We start from the raw sequence: 19139 nt of genomic DNA, 5'->3' as shown, positions 1-19139 counted from the left end.
AGGCTATTTCCACTGCTTCTTTTCAAGTTGCCTTGTGTTGTATCAGTCGTTATGTTTTCCATCATGGTTGTCTTTATATCCCATTAAACAGTTTAATTCTATCATCATTCCTTTTTCTCCTAGATTAGTCAATGGCTTGCATGTTTTTCTCAGCCTTTTTTTTTTGGAGTAGACACTCATGGTTTGTGCTCTTTTCTGTGAAAATTCTGCAGATTATCTGTTTTATCCCCATAAGGATAGGGTGTCCCCCTGCCCACAGTGCCTCCTAAAGAGCTGATGGCCATGGCTGGTCAAGGTGACCACATTCTCTTAGCGACTCCCAGGGGAATCCATCTGCAGCCTTAGCTGAAATAATCACACCCTCTTCTAGAATGATCCAAATGAGGGTAATCCCATGGGGAGCACATCTCCAAAGTCACATAGAGTCAGGACAGCTACCTTCCCACCTGTGTCAATGCAAAATAACGTTAGGAAGTTTTATAATGTACTGCTTCAGTTACCTCCGCATAAAAATCCTCTCCTCAGCCCTGTGTTCTTTTACCCAACCAGCAGTAAGTATAGACCAATATTAATAACGACTTACTAACCATTTCTCAAGGAACACTACTCTTCACCTTTTTATTCTCAAAAACCATAATGAACCCACTTTTGAAAGCTTTGTATGAAGACAAAGGCAATGGCAATTGTGCTACCAATGTGACCAAATTGGAGGAGGTCTGGGTCCTTGTTTCATTTGTTTTGTTTTTTGTATAACACCATATCTTTTGAAAGGGAAATGTTCCAAAGGCGTTTATTTGTAGCAGCAGCCTGATTGAAGGAGGTATTCACAAACAAAATCAAAGTACAGATGATTAGGATAGCAATTAATGTTCATGAAAAGCCAAAATACATTCTGCGTATATAAAACGGCTTAGCCTTGTGCTTTGAGTAATAGAACTGGTGTATTTCAGCCTGTGCTTATACAAAGGTGCTCTAATGGTATTTGTACAATTTTAAGTACTGACACATAGTACATGAAAATCATTGAGTGGGGAAGCCTGAAAAAGTGAAAGAAAATGGCATTCAGTTATCTTCTGCAGCTACAAATTCAGAAAGTGAGAAAATATCCCCAAAGTGGGCCTTTGGGCAAAGTTAACTCACTTATATTTTCTGTTTACTTTTACCCTAAAATGGCATGACTTCATTTGTTAGTAGTATATTAATGAGAACCATTCCCTATTTAAAAAAAAAAATTATTTAAAATCATGCACCTGTTAAACATTCATATCAGTCTTTATTCTCAATCTCCATAGAATGGGGGTTTATTAGTAGTAGAGGAAAACATTACTAATAAAAAATCTGCATCCATGTTGCATAGAATTTTGTTCTGCCTGGAAAAAGTGCCCTGTGTGTTTAGTCTGTAGTGGAAACACATGTGGGCGGAAAGTCTGAAGTGGGAGACACTGCCCCCATCAGCCAGGACATTCTCACACTTTTGGGGGTTACTGTTAACTCCCTTTTAGTCTTCTCTCATGAACTGCCCAAGCAAGAAATAATTGCTTCTTTTAGATCTTCTTGCACCTCCCCACCCCTAAACCTATCCTCTAACTACAGCCAGGGAAATCTCTAGTATAACCGTCGCTGTGTCGCTGCCTGGTTTAAATTGCTCTCACGGATGACGACCACCAGCAAAGTCAAGTCCTGTGTAATACAGCGTAGCTGACAAATCTCTCCAGGATTCAGCCCTGACTACCCATCTCACTTAGGACTTGGTTCAAATGCAAGGGTCAGAAAACAAATCACAGTGGTGTAGACAAAGATACAGGTCCATTCCCTCCCCCATAAACAAGATGCCGGGTCCTTTATCTTGTGCTTCTACCATCCTCAGACTGTAACTTCCACCTCATGGTCCAAGATCACTGCTCCCCAAGCTCTCAAGTCTGAATCCCAGCCAGGGAAGGGGTAAAGAAGGTATGCCCTTCCCTTTAGAGTCATTTTCCAGAAATTGCACCTGCCATTTTCAATTATACTCCATTAGCCAGAATTAGTCACCTGTGCACATCTAGGGAGACTAGGAAACGAGTCATTAGTCTGGGACTGCCTTTATACTCTTCAGTAAGAGAATCCTTTCTTTCTCTGCAGTTGAATGTTGTAACCTGGCACGGGCAGGTCACAGGTAAATGGGGGGAGGCAAAAAAGTGACTTGACCCTGAAAACATTCATGGAGATTTATTCTTCCTGGCATCTCCTTAAACCAGAATACAGTGCTCCCTGTTCTCCTGGGCAGGGTCCCCCACGTTGTCCTTTCTAAAGCAAGTTGTGATTGTCCAGCTGTCCTTCCCGATTGAGGGAGAGAGTGGACACCCTTCGGGTGGGTCTCCTCTCTCTGCATGTAAAGAAAAATGAAGCACAGCAGCTCTAAATAAAGACATGCACAGAAGTCAAAATAAGAACTTGCCAGCTTTGCAAGACTGTTTTCCATCTTGTCAGCATCTTCTAACATGTGGTTTGTTTGTTTTTCCCTTGGTGCTAATAAATGACCTGCCTTGAGAATTTCCTTTACAGTGCTGGATTGTTCTCGCTTTAGTCATCATCTGGACAGCAATGCCTCTGCTCCAGGTGTGAGAACTCTGTAAAAAGCGGTACATCTCACACTCAGAGCTCATCTCACAGTAGCCAATATAGTCAACATATTTTCCAAGCCAACAATCAGGACATGTCATCTGATGGTAAAATCGAACTTAGGAGGATAACAAAACATAATTTTGAAGTCATAGTGAACAAGAAAAAATGAGAGATGATCACTGTCGTCATAGAAACCCTTACGAAGGCATGTTGACTCACACTCCCCACCCTGGCTCAGAGAGGAAGGCACAAAAGACAATTTCCCTTTCTATTTTCAGAAATCTTTTACGGCCACTTAAAACCTTATTCCGGAGCTAGCAGCTTCCTTTTCCAAGAATGTGGAAGGTAACAAGAATTGTTCTTTATCTTTTTTCATGACTAGATCACATCTCTCTGAGCACATCATAGGCCCTTTGGCCATTAGGGATCTGCTGGCTGCATTTGGTTGTCTGCAGCAGCAAATGCTGAACGCTGCAAGGGGGGGATGCTCAGTTAATTCTTCCTGGGATGGTGTTAGTCACACCGTGGGCTGCAGCAAGTGATGTCCATGGTTGCCACTTACGAACATGAATTAGGAGAGGGAAAAAAAGAAGTGACAGAAAGAAGTAGGCTGGGAAGGGAGTTCCTGAGTAACAAAAGAAGAAAAAAAAGAATGCGGGGAATAAACATATGGACACCAAGGGGGGAAAGGGGGGGTGGGATGAATTGGGAGATTGGGATTGACATATATATACTAATATGTATAAAATAGATAACTAATGAGAACCTGCTGTATAGCACAGGGAACTCTGCTTAATGCTCTGTGGTGACCTAAACGGGAAGGAAATCCAAAAAAGAGGGGATATATGTATACATATAGCTGATTCACTTCGCTGTACGGCAGAAACTAACACAACATTGTAAAGCAACCATACCCCAATTTAAGAAAAAAAAAAAAAGAATGAAGGGAGGAAGAGCAGGACTTCCATGGTAGGTGCCACAGCTATTATTTAGCCATTGAGGGTTTTAGATCATCTGCGCCCACTCACCAGGAAGTCACTGAATGTGTTGCTTTAATTTATAATCACAAATTAATCTATTTTCCTTTTTAAAAGACAAGAGAGTAGAAGAGACTGTAAGATTTTCCCTAGAAAGGGCCAGGGTATTAAGTCATTTATCTGGCCTTAGCCAGAAAGTTAGATGGAGCATTTAGAAATGTTTATGATTATTTATTGCCATTTTTTCATGACCTTATTTGCCTACATCACAGAGAAAAAGATCAAGATTTCAATATCCTTTTACAAATATGGAGTAAAGAAGGACCAAAGTTAACTTACTTATTCTTGATGCAATTTATTACTCTCTATGAAAATGTAAGTGCTTGCCACTAGGCTGAAAATAGCCCACTTAAATTGTAGTAGAAATCACACTGTGCATGTTTAACTTACAAAAATGATCATCAGTTACATCATTTAACAAATTTATCATTAATGGCCTTAAAAACCCTCTTTGTTTGTGTGTCCTCAGGCAACATCATCTTACATGAAATGCCATTCACAGATTAAAGATAATTACATAAATATTGAATACATGATTTCAAATAATCTTCTACATTTTGGAGTAAATACGTATAATTCATGTTTTCAGCTCTTGCCAGCTCCACATTTTATTTAGCAAAAAATATCCACCCAAGACCTAGATGCTTCAGAAGGAAAGGTTGAAGCATTATTTCATATTATTTTATATATTGAGATATATGTAATCATAAAACTTAGTATGTGACCATAATCCAACTGGTTTGCTATTTTTGTCTTTTATTTTTAAGTCTATATTTAAAAGGCAAAAATGTCTTCAATGGGACCTGTTTTATCCAGAGAAACTTTCTCATGCAATGGATTTTTCCATCTTAATTAGTTTGTGCCACAGTTTTGCTGAAAACATGTATTTAATCTTTCTGGATCCCTCTTTGCCACAGCCTACTCTTGGTATCGTAACTTCATACAAAGTGGTCCCAAGGTATTTTATGCTAAAATTTCCTTTATATTAGTGTCCTCAGTGGGCAAGTTTTGATTTACAGGTTCTTCCTGAACCACAGGTGTCATGAGTCCTGCTTTTCCTTTTTGTCTCTTCAGGTGTCATTTTCTTTCTCCCCTTCAGTTTGTCCTCAGTCTAGACATCCTGTAGTCAGCAGGCCAGGCAAACTCCCAGATTTTAACTCCAAGGCAGGGAGAACTTTGAGAGGTGAGATATTCATTGGTGGGTCGTGGAGAGTCAGAAGTGGAAGGCTAACGGGTAGCAAAAGGCACATTCACCTGTATGCCTCCTGCCTCACCTTGAAAACCACTGGTCCCTAAAATGCCTGAGAGATGGTCCCTTCCTTCCTTCCTTGGCCCTTTCCTCGTCACACAGTCCTGTTCTCACTCAGTAGATGTGACTTGAACCACAGGATGGACCACCCTGGGAAATTTTGCATTGATGCATTAATTCACTGACTAAATGCTTTACTGAGTTCCCACCATCAGCCAAGCACTTTGCTGGCCACTGGATGCATAAAACATAGTCTCTACCGTCAAGAAGCTCCTAATTTAGTAGACTAACCAAGTTCAAAAGATTCCAGTGATTAAAACTTCCCATCAGTTTTCCTGAGCAGTGAATCCAGAAACTGAGAGACTAGGAGGAGAAAAGGAGCTTCATAAAACATGGTTAGAGATTTTCATCAGGAGCTCCCACACACAGTATGTCCCATGGAACAGACAAGTCCTGACCCCACAAAACTCCGTGTTTTTCTTCATTAGGCCATATGTGGGTGTTTCATTCTGTTTTTTTAATTAAACCAATTATCTCTCCCTGTCTGAATATCTGAAATGACGTTTGTGATATTTTTGGAAAGTCACATTGGCTTTTCCGGACAACTCTCCATATGACAACTTTTGTATTGTAGGAAGCTTTAAAAAAAAAAAAAAAAAAAATCTGGCTGTCAGGAGAATTGCATTCAGCTACTGAAGAACTCTCTCTGTTAGAGTCCAAAGAAAGTACTATGCCCAGGAGAACAGCAGCCTCCGGTACTAAAGCGCGGGGAAGGCTTGGAATGACCTGATTTCCCACAGGTGGATCTGTAGGATGCCCTTCTCTCCCAGGCAGACATGACCCTTAGGTTCAGGCCCTTCATGTCCTCAGGAACATTTCAAGAGCCTTTCCTTTGGCCATCTTGCCATCGCTTGTAAATATTTACCAGAAACTTTTAAACCAGCAAAAGGAGATGCCCTGATATTCAAATTAGCCAATTCAAGCTTATTTGTTCTTCATCGGCTCTCAGTTTGCTGACAGGAAGCTCTTAATTCTCTGATGACAGAAATACACGGGCAGATTTTCTCTACAGCTCTGATTTATTTGCCACACCATTAGTTTTTCCAACTCTAATTACCATGGGGGGATTGTTTGCTGTAATTGTTACCACGGAATTCTAAAGGGAAAGTATGTAAAAGAAGATACAGAGATATATCCTAAAGTTATAAGGTGCCAGTAGCCTCTTTTATTTATGTTTTTCACTCAAATTTATGGGGTGCTTACTGTGTGTCTGTGTGGCCCACCTGGTACAAGGTAGGGAGATGTAAAGGATGTAAAGGTGGCTAAGAGGTAAGCTAGCCTCAAGGAGCTTGAGCTAGCAGGGAAAGCATGAGACAAAGCATTCCAGAGGAGCTGGAGAGTGTGCAGTAGATGCCCTGCGAGCACAGAGGGGAACTAATTCTCTCTGCAGGGGGCGGATCAGCAAAAGCTTCCCAGATTAAGTGAGCCCTTCCGGTCTGCTAGCTTGATGATTAACATACAGTTAAGAATAAAAGGAGAGCAGCAGGGGAAAGATACAGTTATTGGAATCCTGGAGGGAGGGGCAGTTTTTCTCCCAAGTCATTTAAAAATAGTTTAGCATTTTTATACGTTCTTTTCCGGGTTTACTAGCTTTCACCCCTACTGTCTCTCCTATAGGACTGGCATGGGCTTTCCTGGCCTACAGAGGTAACAGGGCTTTTCCAACAATGCATTAAAGCTGCTTTTAGGGAGAGTCATGAGTTCTGCCAGAAAACCAACTCAGTAGCAGACACACGTGGAAAGAGAGCAATATCTATTGACCAAGTGAAGCGTTAACCATTGTCCCCCTCTCCTTCATTCCCCCAGGTCCTTGCGGGAGACGGGTCTGGAACCTAACCACCGGGTGTTCATGACCCCCGTGGTTGCGCCCCATCAGCGATGAAAGGGTTATCAGGCAGCCGCAGCCATCACCACGGAGTCACCTGCGATTCGGCCTGTGACTCGCTGTCGCACCACGCAGACCGCAAGCCATACCTGCTGAGCCCGGTGGAGCACCACCCGGCCGACCACCCCTACTACACTCAGCGTACCTCCTTCCAGGCCGAGTGCGTGGGCCCCTTCAGCGACCCGCTGGCCAGCAGCACCTTCCCGCGCCGACACTACACCTCGCAGCAGGAGCTGAAGGACGAGTGCGCCCTGGTGCCTCGCACCCTGGCCACCAAGGCCAACCGCATCCCCGCCAACCTCCTGGACCAGTTTGAGAGGCAGCTGCCTCTCAACAGGGATGGCTACCACACATTGCAGTACAAGCGCACGGCCGTGGAGCACCGCAGCGACAGCCCCGGCCGCATCCGCCACCTGGTCCACTCGGTCCAGAAACTCTTCACCAAATCGCACTCCCTGGAGGGGCCGTCCAAGGGCAGCGTCAACGGGGGCAAGGCCAGCCCCGAGGAGACGCAGACCGTGAGGTACGGCAAGCGAAGCAAGAGTAAGGAGCGCCGCCCCGAGCCCAAGCCCCGCACCAACACTTCCCCGGGCTGGTGGAGCTCCGAAGACAACCTCGACGGCGACATGTGCATCTACCACGCCCCCTCGGGCGTGATGACCATGGGCAGGTGCCCCGACCGCTCTGCCTCACAGTACTTCATGGAGGCCTACAACACCATCAGCGAGCAGGCTGTGAAGGCCTCCCGGAGTAACAACGATGTCAAGTGCTCCACCTGTGCCAACCTGCCCGTCACCCTAGACGCGCCACTGCTGAAGAAGAGCGCCTGGTCCTCCACGCTGACCGTGAGTCGAGCCCGAGAGGTTTACCAGAAAGCCTCGGTTAACATGGACCAGGCCATGGTGAAGTCAGAGTCGTGTCAACAAGAACGTTCCTGCCAGTACCTTCAGGTACCATTTATGTGGAGGGATGGATGCTTAGATGTTGTACCTGCTGATTGTGTGGTATTTTCTCCTGGGTCCTAGTCTTGGCTCTACTATGAATTGTCTATATGAACCTGAGCGAATTACTTAGCATTTCTGGGGCTGAGGGCTCCTATCAGGAAACAAGCCTGCTAGCAACCTCATCCAGTTATCTTGAGATACTATATATAAACGTGCTTTGAAAAGCACGCCTACCTAAAGGCAAGGAGTTATTAATGTTTTGTGTTCCTCTTTTGTCTGAAGGATCGTGGGATAGGGAGGAGAGAAAAGGGGAGTTTACACAGAATTTTAAAATAAATCCACCTTTTTACAAAAGTCAACAATGATCTTTGGAATTCTGGAAAGAGTTTAATTAGATCTATTCAGTTTTTTTATTATTATTATTATTTTAAATTCTGCCTGAAGCTATTAGTTTGGAAAAATTAATCTACATCTTCACCATTGCAATTTTCGTACCACCACCAACACTAATCACACCCCCACCCAAGTCCCCACCCCCCAGAGCACAGGGAGTCAGGGTGATGCCCTGCGCCCTGAGGAGGTGGAGATGGAGCCAGTTTGGGGACCTGACAGGCACAGCTCCAGAGACCCAGGACAACAGAGAAGAGGAGGAAAAGAAGGGGAAGCATCTGCACAATAAAATACAATTAGTGTCAGAATGTAAATCCCACACACGTACAGACCCAAGACCACTCCTCCCCTTCCACGGTCTCCTATTTTTCCTACTGCCCTCCAATCCACTTAAAACAGATTTCACCTGGATAATAATATCAGGGGAAGAGTTTTTTCTTCCCTACCTCCTCCTTCTAGTATTGTCATTTTTCCCAAGACACAACCTTCCATAAGAGGGATCCTCATATTTTTCCTTTTCAAAGTGTCTTTCTCCGCCCTCCCTTGCTATCCTCATCTTTTTAAAAAAGGTTTTACTGAACTATAAAATCATGACATAATCATTTCCTACTCTTAAGAATAAATGCAAGGAAAAAAGTCTTCCACCAAGACATTCATCTTGTTGCTCTCTTTGGATTTCTTCTGACAAAGCTGACTCCCTTGGGAATGCCTCCACCAAACCCTGAAAATATTCCAGTCACTGGACAGTCAATGGCAGTCACTGGACAAGGACAGTGCCAGAGCCCATTCCCAGAGTTCAGAAGAGGCCACTATTGTGTGGATAGTTTTCACAAACAACACAGTATTTCCTACTGAAGGTGGCATCGTTTAATTTACTATAAGGTTGTTACATGTGTTAATTAAGTCATCAAGAACCACTAACAGAACTTTAGAGCTAAAGGGATCATCTAATCCAACCTCTTCATTCATTTAGCATGTAAAAAACTAGACTCAAAGAAAGGTAAAGGCCTAGTGGGTCATACTGTTAGTATGTGGCAGAGGTAGGACCAGAACCCAAGTCTCTTAACTTATAGAAAAGACCATTACAAGGGTTACAACTGAAAGCTTTAGCAATTCTTTAAGCACATAAATCTCATCCACTATTGAGAATAAAGTATTTTGATAAGATTTCTGTCTTGAAGAAAGGATGTGTAATGAGATAGAAAACCTAGGATACATTTTTGTCTATGAAGGTTTTGTGACTAGCGGCAAAAACAAAACAAATTCAATTTTTTTAAAAAACTTGAACTTTAATAAGTAGTGATGAGATTAGATAAGAAATATCTAATTTAAAAGGATACTGTAGATGGATCTAGGACCAGCCTTTGTTAGTAACAAAATGCTTTCATGATACTAGCATAATTGCCTGCTTCCTACCTTAAGTTCATTTTCCTTTCCTTTTTATAACCTTTATGAAGTTAAAAGCTCAAGTAGTGGTGAAAAGTGGAAGGATAAGGAAAGGAAGAAGGAAAATGATATTAACTGAAAATCTACTATGTACCAGATGCTGTAGCAAACATTTTCACATTTGTTATTTCATTTAATCCTCATAATAGTCCTGAGAACTACAGATAATAACACTCAGTTTTTGCAAGAGAGGAAACCAAGACTTAGAAATATCAAGTGACGTAATGCTATGTGGCCAGTAAGTTGTAGAACTGAGATTTAGACTTAGATCTATCTGATGCAAAATAGCTCTTTCCAAAACACCCCAGCACAACTCCAGAATCAAGGACATGAACTGGTGAGCAAGGAGGAAAAAGAATCTTTAAAGTAAACATATTATTATTCAAGTTCTTCAGTAAAATAAGAATGAAAGCTTGAAGATTTAAGTATGGGATTTAGTATAGTAGCATTATTGGATCTCATATTATAAAGATTTGGAAATTCTATTTTCAAATTGCTTGCCTTCTTTTAAGCTAGTTTTTTTTTAACATCTTTATTGGAGTATAATTGCTTTACAATGTTGTGTTAGTTTCTGCTGTATAACAAAGTGAATCAGCTATACGTATACATATATCCCCATATCCCCTCCATCTTGCGTCTCCCTCCCACCCTCCCTATCCCACCCTTCTAGGTGGTCACAAAGCACCAAGCTGATCTCCCTGTGCTATGAGGCTGCTTCCCACTTAAGCTAGTTTTTTTAAATTAAATATTTGAGGCTTATAGAAAGATATCAAGAAAAAAATAAATACCCATTTATACATCACCCAGCTAGAGAAATAAAACATTAATTACAGTGGATCACACAGGTACCCTCCTCAATCCCATTTCCTTCCCTTCCTCCCTAGAGTAATAGCTAATCTGACTTGATACCAGAAGCACATTTGTCTTTAATTCCGGAGTTATTGAAAGACTGAAAAAAATGTAATATTTTCTGTTCTTCATTGAGCAATAATTAACTCTAAGACAAGCTAGTTCAACACTTGAAATATAAACTGAGCTCCAAGTCATATCTTCTTTAGCACTAACTCCAAGTCATATCTTCTTTAGCAAATATTGACATTTATTGAGCTCCTATTCTGTGCAAGACTTTCAAACTGAAAAAAAAATCCTATATTTCAAAGTGGGGACATAGTATGTTTAATATATAAACTAAATGTAGAGCAGTGTGTTCTTCCCGACCAGTGTGCTGAGATGAAGAGCTCATATAAAGAAAGGGAAGAAGAAGCTGGACATTCACAAGGGGAGAGAGGAGATGGGAAACTCCTAAGAACTGGACGTCCTTCCAGCTCTCTTCTTGCTTTATAGGGAAGGGAGAATCTATGTCCTGCAGAAGCTCCCCTTAGGAAGATAGGTTTAGCCAGTCCCTGTCAGCTCCTATAGAATAATTTCATTTATAAGGTCATTCTTAGAAGCAAATTCGGGAACAAATAGGTTCTTTTTTTTTTTCCAGTTGTATTGCTTTAATTATCAACTAATATTGAAACTGGATGTACAAATGTGTTTGATTTCAATGTCACAAAGTTTAGTGGACAAAGCATTGAACTTTACATAAGAGGGTCTATGTTTTAGTTCCTATTTGCCGCTAACTAGTTGGTGATCACTCACTAATGATAGGGCTCAGAACCATCATTTCAGCTCTCCAGGTCTCCTTCTTCTACTATAAAGTAAGGCACTTGGTCAAGAAGGCCTGGGATCTCAGTCCACATCTTCAGACTCCTAAGTTACATATGCAGAGCACTAATTAGAGCCATTTTCAAGAGTTGTAAAGCCTGGAGCTACCATTTAATACATGCTTAAAGTAGATGCTTTTCCAATGTTATCTAATTTGCTCTCTGAAACTCTACGAGGTATTTTATAGTTGAAGAAACTGAGATTTAGTAAATTAGATTAAGTCACTTGCCCAAGGATACACAGCTAGTACATGGCAACACGGAGGGTCAAACCTGATTTGTCTGCCTTCAAAGCCTGGATTTCTCCGTTTACTTGCCTGATCCCTACCCATTCCAAATATAAAACAGAGGGAGGAAGCGACATATACTATATACCTATGATGTTCCAGAAATCGTACAATAGCTCATTTAGTATCCAAAACACCTTTGTAAAATTAGTATTACTATTTACTCCAATTTTATGGATGACAAAACTGAGGCACAAAAGATGAAATCATTTGTCCAAGAACTCATGGATAGTCATTGGGAGAGCTAAAACTTGACTGTGGATCTGTCTGAGTCTATAATGTACTTCAGAAATAGAAATAAATGCATTTTTTTCATTTTAATATTTGTCTTATTCTGTAACAAATGTATGCATTCATTTGACCTCCTCTGGGTGCACACAGTTAAGAATGCATGTCCATGAAATGTGACCCATCTCAGATGAGCAATGGAATGGCTGGAATGTCCCTAATTTAATTTGACTGAGCATAGGTTAATATTCACCAATAATGGAATTCTAAATACTAAAAAGTTCTGATCTGCTCTTTGTAGAATTATCACTTAGAAATCATTTAACTTAGGCCACTGCCATGATTATATAGAAAATGAGAGGTCTGTAGGTATTGGGTCTCCGTCTGACATTGATTTAAAAATAAAATACTGTAGCTTGAAATCATTGCAAGTTCCAGTTAATACAATTGGTGAGATGTGCTTCCTCACAAGCTGTTTGTAGTTAATTTAAAAAAGACTCCCTTTTTTTTTTCCAATATTGTTATTTTTAAATGTCAAGAATCAGATGTCTGCTGTTTAGAACTACTGTACGGCTGCCAGTGACTGTCTGTGTCAGATTTGGAGCAGAGACATGGATTTGAAGACATTAAAACTGTTTAATTCTCAGTTGAGATGTGGTTGGCTTTTGTATATTTGGAATAGAGCATTTATGGCACATCTCAGGGTAAGTGCTAATCGTTAAGTAAATAAAATAGGAAGGGGGTCAAAGGAGTAAAGGGAGTTTTGGTTGTTGATTTGTTTTCGCTTTAAGAAAGCAGGATTCTTGGTTCTGTATATGCCTCTTTATGTAAATGGGTGTTGAGCGACTGGCATAATAAGCTATTCAGAAGAGCAAGATTTTAGATTTCCAACTGTTAGCCTTAAAAAAAAAAAAAAAACCCTTCAAACCCGTGTATTTTGCATTCATCCAGCGGCAGACACAGGAAAAAGGAAACAAAACGCTCTTCGGCAAAAGTAGAGAGAGAGAGACACAGAGAGAGAGGGAGAGAGAGGGAGAGAGAGGGAGAGAGAGGAGAGCGCGCGTACAGGACGGACAAGAAAGCAAGCACCCTCAGAGATGAAATTTTAGGAGAGCAAAATGATCGACCTTTTTAAGGCTGAGTGGGTTTCTTCAGTTTGTGTGCAAGTTTCAAGAAATGGAAGGACTGACCAGGTTTGAGTACAGCTCTTTTATTACTTTGTATTTGGTGATAGTGTGTTGTTTGTTTAGGTGGGAGTTTTTTTTGGGGGGGGGGAGTTTTTGTTATTTTATTTTTTCTCTAAATAATGGCTAGCACAACTGAAAGGGCTACAATCTGATGTGTGTACAGATGGTAAGAAAACAGAGACATCAGATACCTACACATCTGTGTCTGCAAGAGGCTGCATAAAATTTTTAATTGACAGAGGATCTAAGGTGCTAGATGCCATGAGAGGACATTGTGTGTCTTAATGGTTGAAATGTGATCCGTTGTTTTCCATGACAACAATCCTGAATGCTTACTGTTCCTTTGCAAAAGTAAAATTTCTGGATGGTTGGGGTTTTTGTGGATTTTCTTGTGGCTTTTTTTCCCTGTTGGTTAAATAAGACTCCACAAAAGATCACTGAAGAATCATTCATAACAAGCATGAACCCAGAGTTATTTTATTTTTTCAATGCAGGTACAACTATTTTTCAAAATTTTGTTCAAGACTATGTCAGCCTTTGCCCAGTGGGGTTTTCTTTCCCCAGCTGAGGTTTTCCTTCCTCTTATTTTAGAACAATTTAAATTATGTTAAATCAGTTTTAAAAAAACTACTTTATGTGAAATGTGTGACAGGGCCAAGCAGTTCTGCTAGTGACTTTGGTTACTGTGATGTTTCCTTGCTGCCTTTTTAAAAAAAAAAAAAGTTAACCACATTGACAATTTTCTTTATTTTCAATTTAAATTGCCTTAATAATCCAGCAAAAAGTGTCAAGATTCTTGAATATATTTCCTACTTGGCTTGTACAATCTTCTCCCTATTTTTTCCCTGATCTTAGTAGAGATGTCCCTCTTTCTTGATAGAAAAATGAGGTTACTTCTGCCTGATCCTACTTTGAATGTAGAATCAGTGATTCTGGTAATTCTCTCTCTGATTCTCTATAACTCTCTCTGTTACTCATATCCCAGTATTGGGCAGGGGAGACAACTGGGAAAATATTCTGAGAAAGCAGGGGTCCAGAAAGAGTCAGTGGTAGTAAAAGAAAGATCAAAAATCCTTCCTGAAAGTTGTTCAACTTTATTATTCTTGGTCTGCAGTTTCATTATGCTAAAGACATTTTCAGCTATACCAAAAGTGCTTGGTTAGCCACAATCAAAGGTTTCATGGCACAGACTTTCAGATCCCACAGAGTCCAATCTACTAATGGAAGGTATAGCATTGCTTAGCACAGAGTAAAAAAGAAAAACCAGCTTTGGATCGCTTAGTGGCCAGTGGACTTTATCTCCTCTTTCTCCATTCTCCTTAGAGGACAGTTTGCTTGGTTGAAAATTAAATACAAGAGCCCAGGGTAAATATTTACCATTCAGTAAAGAAGCATTCATCCATAATCTCTGGTCCATTTGAGATCATGCCTTTACATGACCTAACACAAACAGTGATTTGTGAATGGTAGAACACATTGGTTTTTTGCTTACGGTTTTATAGGGGTCACTAAAATATATATGCAGTATGACCAGCTGGCTTTGACTCGGTGGTTAGACTAGGTTTTTTACCATTTTAGTTTTAGGTTCGAAAGCAACAACCTCTCTTGGTGGATTACTGTGTTCATTGGTGAGTTGAATCATGGAAAAGTTCCATCTTTATTGTTCCAAACAGCTGAAATCAGAAACTTCATATGGTTCAAACTGTAGTACCTCTGAACAGTCAGATTTTTTTTTCTGTCATTTGCCAGGATAGCTTGGTAGAGAAAAAAAAACTTGGCCTTTTCAGGTCAAATCAGGTTACTATTACTGAAATCCATAAGGAGTTATAAGACCTTACTATGATGTATGTTACTCATTTGAAATTTTGAATCCGTAAGTTTTCCTGTTGGATAAAAATAACATGCATTTGGGACTTCACGTCAATGGTTCACTTATCTGCTTCTCAAAACCATCTTGCCTCATTCCCCACCAGCAGGCTGTGTCCCTAGTAACTGCCATTTGGAACACATTAGGACACAGGGAAAAATCGTTTTACTCAATTTTTATAAATGCATATTTAAGTGTTTTAATAAATTCTTGGACAGAAGCCACGGTACGGTAAGGGGGGGGCGGTTAATTTTTTTTCAGTGAATGATTTATTCTCCTTCAGCCCAATCCTGTTTGTAACTAAAAGGTAAAGATAAAGAGCTAATTACTGTTAAACAATTAGCAAAGGTAAAGGAGGGAATAGAGTGTAAGGAGATGCCCACCAGCTCATTCCTTCATTTGCTGTGACCAATTTCTTACTTCTATTGTCTAACACTTTTATTTCTTGGGGAACACTCATATGACCAAGGAACGACCTCTTCTGATTCTCTGATCTTTTAAGTTTAAGAATATAAATGATTATCTTGTAAAAAAAAAAAAAAAGTTTTTTTCCACCTGTTAAAGTTTAGCAATATTCCCTGCCTTGTTTCCATTTCTAAAATAGACTTCTAATTACACTCACAAAATGGGCTTTCTAGGTAAGTATACCTTTTCTTTCATGTACATTGCCACTCTTCTCTATCAGTTGGAGCTTCTACTCCTTGTTCTCCCAGAATTTGGAAACTTCCTACAAAATTCAGGCTTGTGCTATCACGGAACTGTCTAGAAAGCAGAGTTATGTGGAGTCTAGTGTTACTGTATGTTGTACGCATGTGTCTAGGTCCATATATACACGTTACATCTGCATAGGCATTCCTGTACCCATACTTCTAAAATATGCATTTATACTTATGCTTTCTTTGATCTCTGATTCATGACTTAAGATCTATTTCAAACGTACCATTTCACAAAGTCCACGAAGGAAGAATGACTATGAAGTGGGGAAACAGACTTTTCATACATCCTGCTAAAAAAACACCTTGCCTTGCTTTTAAAGTGATTATTTTAAATCTCAGACCACTAGTATAAACCAGCTAGGGGGGGTCCTGCTTCCTTAGTGTAAGGATAAATCCCTTTCATACAAAGAGACATCCAACAACAATGAAAGGAAATGACTTCTGTTCCTCTCATTTTTTTTAACCACTGTTAATTATATATTTGCAGGATTGTCAAACTCCTCTCTGATTTTACTCTCCAAGTCTCTAAAACTTTAAGGTGTGTAATTAAAGAAGCAGGCAGGCTTTATTTTCTGTTTTTCAGAAAAATGATGGTTTTAGCGTTCTTGAGCCTCCTCATCGCAAGGCCGTCCACTATACCTTCTCATTCACAAACTCTTCCCTGGAAGGTGGGCGTAGCATCTTTCCACCTACCTATTTCTCACCTAATAATCCCCTTACAGAACAATTGTTTGAGATTATTTAGTGCAACCTACTCTCTCTAAAAGGGGGAAAAATAAACCCTAAGGAAATACCTTGACTGACAAAGATGAGTCATCTCACCAGTAGCAGGCTGAAACTAGCACACTAACTGCCCAGCTACAGCCCTGTTCTTTTTCCCACTATGTCTCTCACATCTATGAAAACTTTTAAGGCTCTTTTCAAAGACTAACTCATCCTTTCTTACTCCATCCATTTAAGACAGTAGGGTCAAGGTACAAGGAGGCAAAGAACTGATCTGAAAATGAGATTTGAAGCATGGTTTTGGCTTAAAAGGTTCACAAGAGATGAAGACAGCTGTTAACTAAATAATTACCGGAAGTTTGTAATTCTGTGGTTACAAATGGCAGGGTACGATTTTTAACTTCTAAATAAAAGAAATGGGTATGTTTCTCCTGTTATCCCTGTCGATCCCTCCTGCATCCCAATGGTTTTATTATGAGGAAACCCTGTACCAACGGAGGACAAAATGAGCAGAACTGTTCCAAGTTCGGGTGTGTAATCTCTAGGCATTACACTCAGAGCCCTGGGACTGGATTGTGAGGACGACATGATTCTTTCTGGCATCTTCCACTATCTTGGCAGCCAACTCCTCTCACCTCTCACCTCAATTTCCGAGGATAAAAATTATTAACATAGCTGTAACCATATTTTTCAAAGCAATGTGTGTGTGGGGGGGGGTGTGTGTGTGTATGTAATATGTGACACATAGGACATGCTATATTGGGATAATGGGAACAAATATATTAAATCAGGGTAAATCTAGAAAATGTGAAACAAATAATGCATAGGAGACATCAAGGGCTACAGGCTGATCTCTTGGTCATTGCTTTTGAAATTCAAAAGTGAGAAAATAGAAGATCTAGCTCTAAAGTTGAAAATGCTGTATGAAACGTTATATAGTGGCATCCATGTGGGTAAAAATGAGCACAATGATACCACATTCGTCTGCATGTGTAGTCATATATGTGTGTGGCCACTTGCTCTATCATTGAATATTTAGGGCAATAGCTCCTTAACTTTGTGTGTGCAAGAACCACCTTGAGGGTGTCTATAAAATGAGGATTTGTGGCATCGATCCAAGAGATTCTGATTCTGTAGATCTGGGATGAGTCCAGTACAGAGATCAATCTAAGGGCCACACTTGAACCTGATGCTAGGGAACTATCAGACTAGATTCATCATTGTATTTACTGAAGGGGGCAGTAGAGTCTAACAGATGAAAACATTGGCTTTACTATCACTACTGACCTCCCACGTGACTTTGGGCTCCCTCTACTTAGTACTTCCATTTCTATATCTGCAAAATGGGCATAATGATATGACTCTTGTGTTTGTTAAGGTCTTAGAAAAATATTTCATTTCAAATTTGGGAAAGAAGTAAAAACTATGTGAAATGTTTTGAGTTTACAAATCCTCAGATGTTAGCATGTTTCACTGCTTCTTCACGTGTTTCATATACCACTTTTTCTGTTACATTTTGCTTGATCGAACTTTCGTTACACCAAGGTTAGCCTGAACATATCTGATTCTGGGAAAGGAAAGCAGTCTCCCAATGTCGGATGACAAGTCTTCATCACAATGTAGATTTAAGGCTTCCTCGCCCCATGTGCCAAATAAACACATAAAGCTTTTGTCTGCAGATGAAAAGATCACAAAGGGTCAATCTTTTGATAGCTCAGCTTCTGTGGGTCAGGTTTCCCCCATGGCTCGATATTTGCCAATGGAACACAATTTTTCTGGCCTCCTCAAGCTTTCGTGTGTGTTTAGACAAAACCTGCTTTTGTTTTCAGATCCTAAGCCTGTCAAGACCTGCTGCCTTATTCCAGGCAGCTTTGGTAAGTCCACAGGGCAAGTCTAATTAAGAGCAACAGCTATGGGGCTTGTGTACAAGGGGACTCTATCCACTCACCTCCTTTCTTGGGTCTCTGTTGAGTGTTTCTACCAAGGCGGCTTCAATGCGTGGGAGTTCTTCCACTGTTGCTGGCAGATAACAATAGGTCCTTGTCCATCACTCTTTTTGGCTCGTGTCTAAAGTCCCTGATCACTCCTGTTCATTCTCAGAAGCCAGTTCCATCACAGGCCACCTGCTGGCCCAGGTTGTATTACAGGCATCAGTCTGACTGGTGGCCCCCAGCAGTAAATACATACAGAGAGACGCCCCTTTTAAGTCCCTTAAAGGATCCCGACTACTTGTAATCCTTGGATAATTCATCTTTTTTTCTTCTTCTTCTTCTTCTCTCCTAACTAGTAGAAGTTCAGCTGGCTTTTCGGTAACTCAGGGGGTGTCAGTGCAAGTAACTGTCATTTGTTTGCAAATGAACCTGAGCTTTCTGAAAATGATTCCCCTGTAAAATCTTCCCCCCATCACACTCCTCCAGGCTTCTCATTGATTTCAGATTGTTTCCTGTTCTCCCACCTCTTGGAAGTATTTCATGGCACGCTGAGCAGACACTTTTAGTCAAAAACGCCTATAAATAGCTGATTTTCCTGCTTGCTGCCTTCTCTCTAAGGCTTTCACAAAGGAGGTGAACAAATCCACTAGAAACAAGAACTCTCTGTGAGGGCTGTGCGGTGACGCTTATGAAAAATCTGATCTACAGGCCAACAATTATCGTATGGGTCCCTTTGCCATATTTGACTTAGGCAATCACTGCCCAGAAAAAGAAACATTTTATTTCATGCCAGCTGATCTCATGAACTGAACAATCAATCAAAAATGTCTCATATGAGCTTTCCTCCTTCTTTAAAAACGTTTATTTTGACTTTCA

General features: G+C 40.6%; 1 protein-coding gene across 4 annotated transcripts in view; it reads left to right on the top strand.

Annotated features, from left to right (window-relative positions):
* The window catches only part of DLGAP1 (DLG associated protein 1), an 871245-nt gene that overhangs the window by 533453 nt on the left and 318653 nt on the right, over positions 1–19139 (top strand). For 2 of the 4 annotated variants that reach the window (XM_061168917.1, XM_061168918.1), the window contains exon 1: positions 12327–12543. In XM_061168917.1, coding sequence (XP_061024900.1) covers positions 12451–12543 — 93 coding nt within the window. In that variant the 5' untranslated portion in view covers positions 12327–12450. Of the gene's footprint in view, positions 1–6756; positions 7786–12326; positions 12544–12854; positions 13033–19139 lie in introns of those variants that run through there. The other 2 variants (XM_061168915.1, XM_061168916.1) reach the window with 2 other exon arrangements.

Source organism: Eubalaena glacialis, chromosome 15 (genome assembly GCF_028564815.1).
Source record: "Eubalaena glacialis isolate mEubGla1 chromosome 15, mEubGla1.1.hap2.+ XY, whole genome shotgun sequence".
Taxonomy (NCBI): domain Eukaryota; kingdom Metazoa; phylum Chordata; class Mammalia; order Artiodactyla; family Balaenidae; genus Eubalaena; species Eubalaena glacialis.
This window is presented reverse-complemented; position numbering and strand designations above follow the sequence as displayed.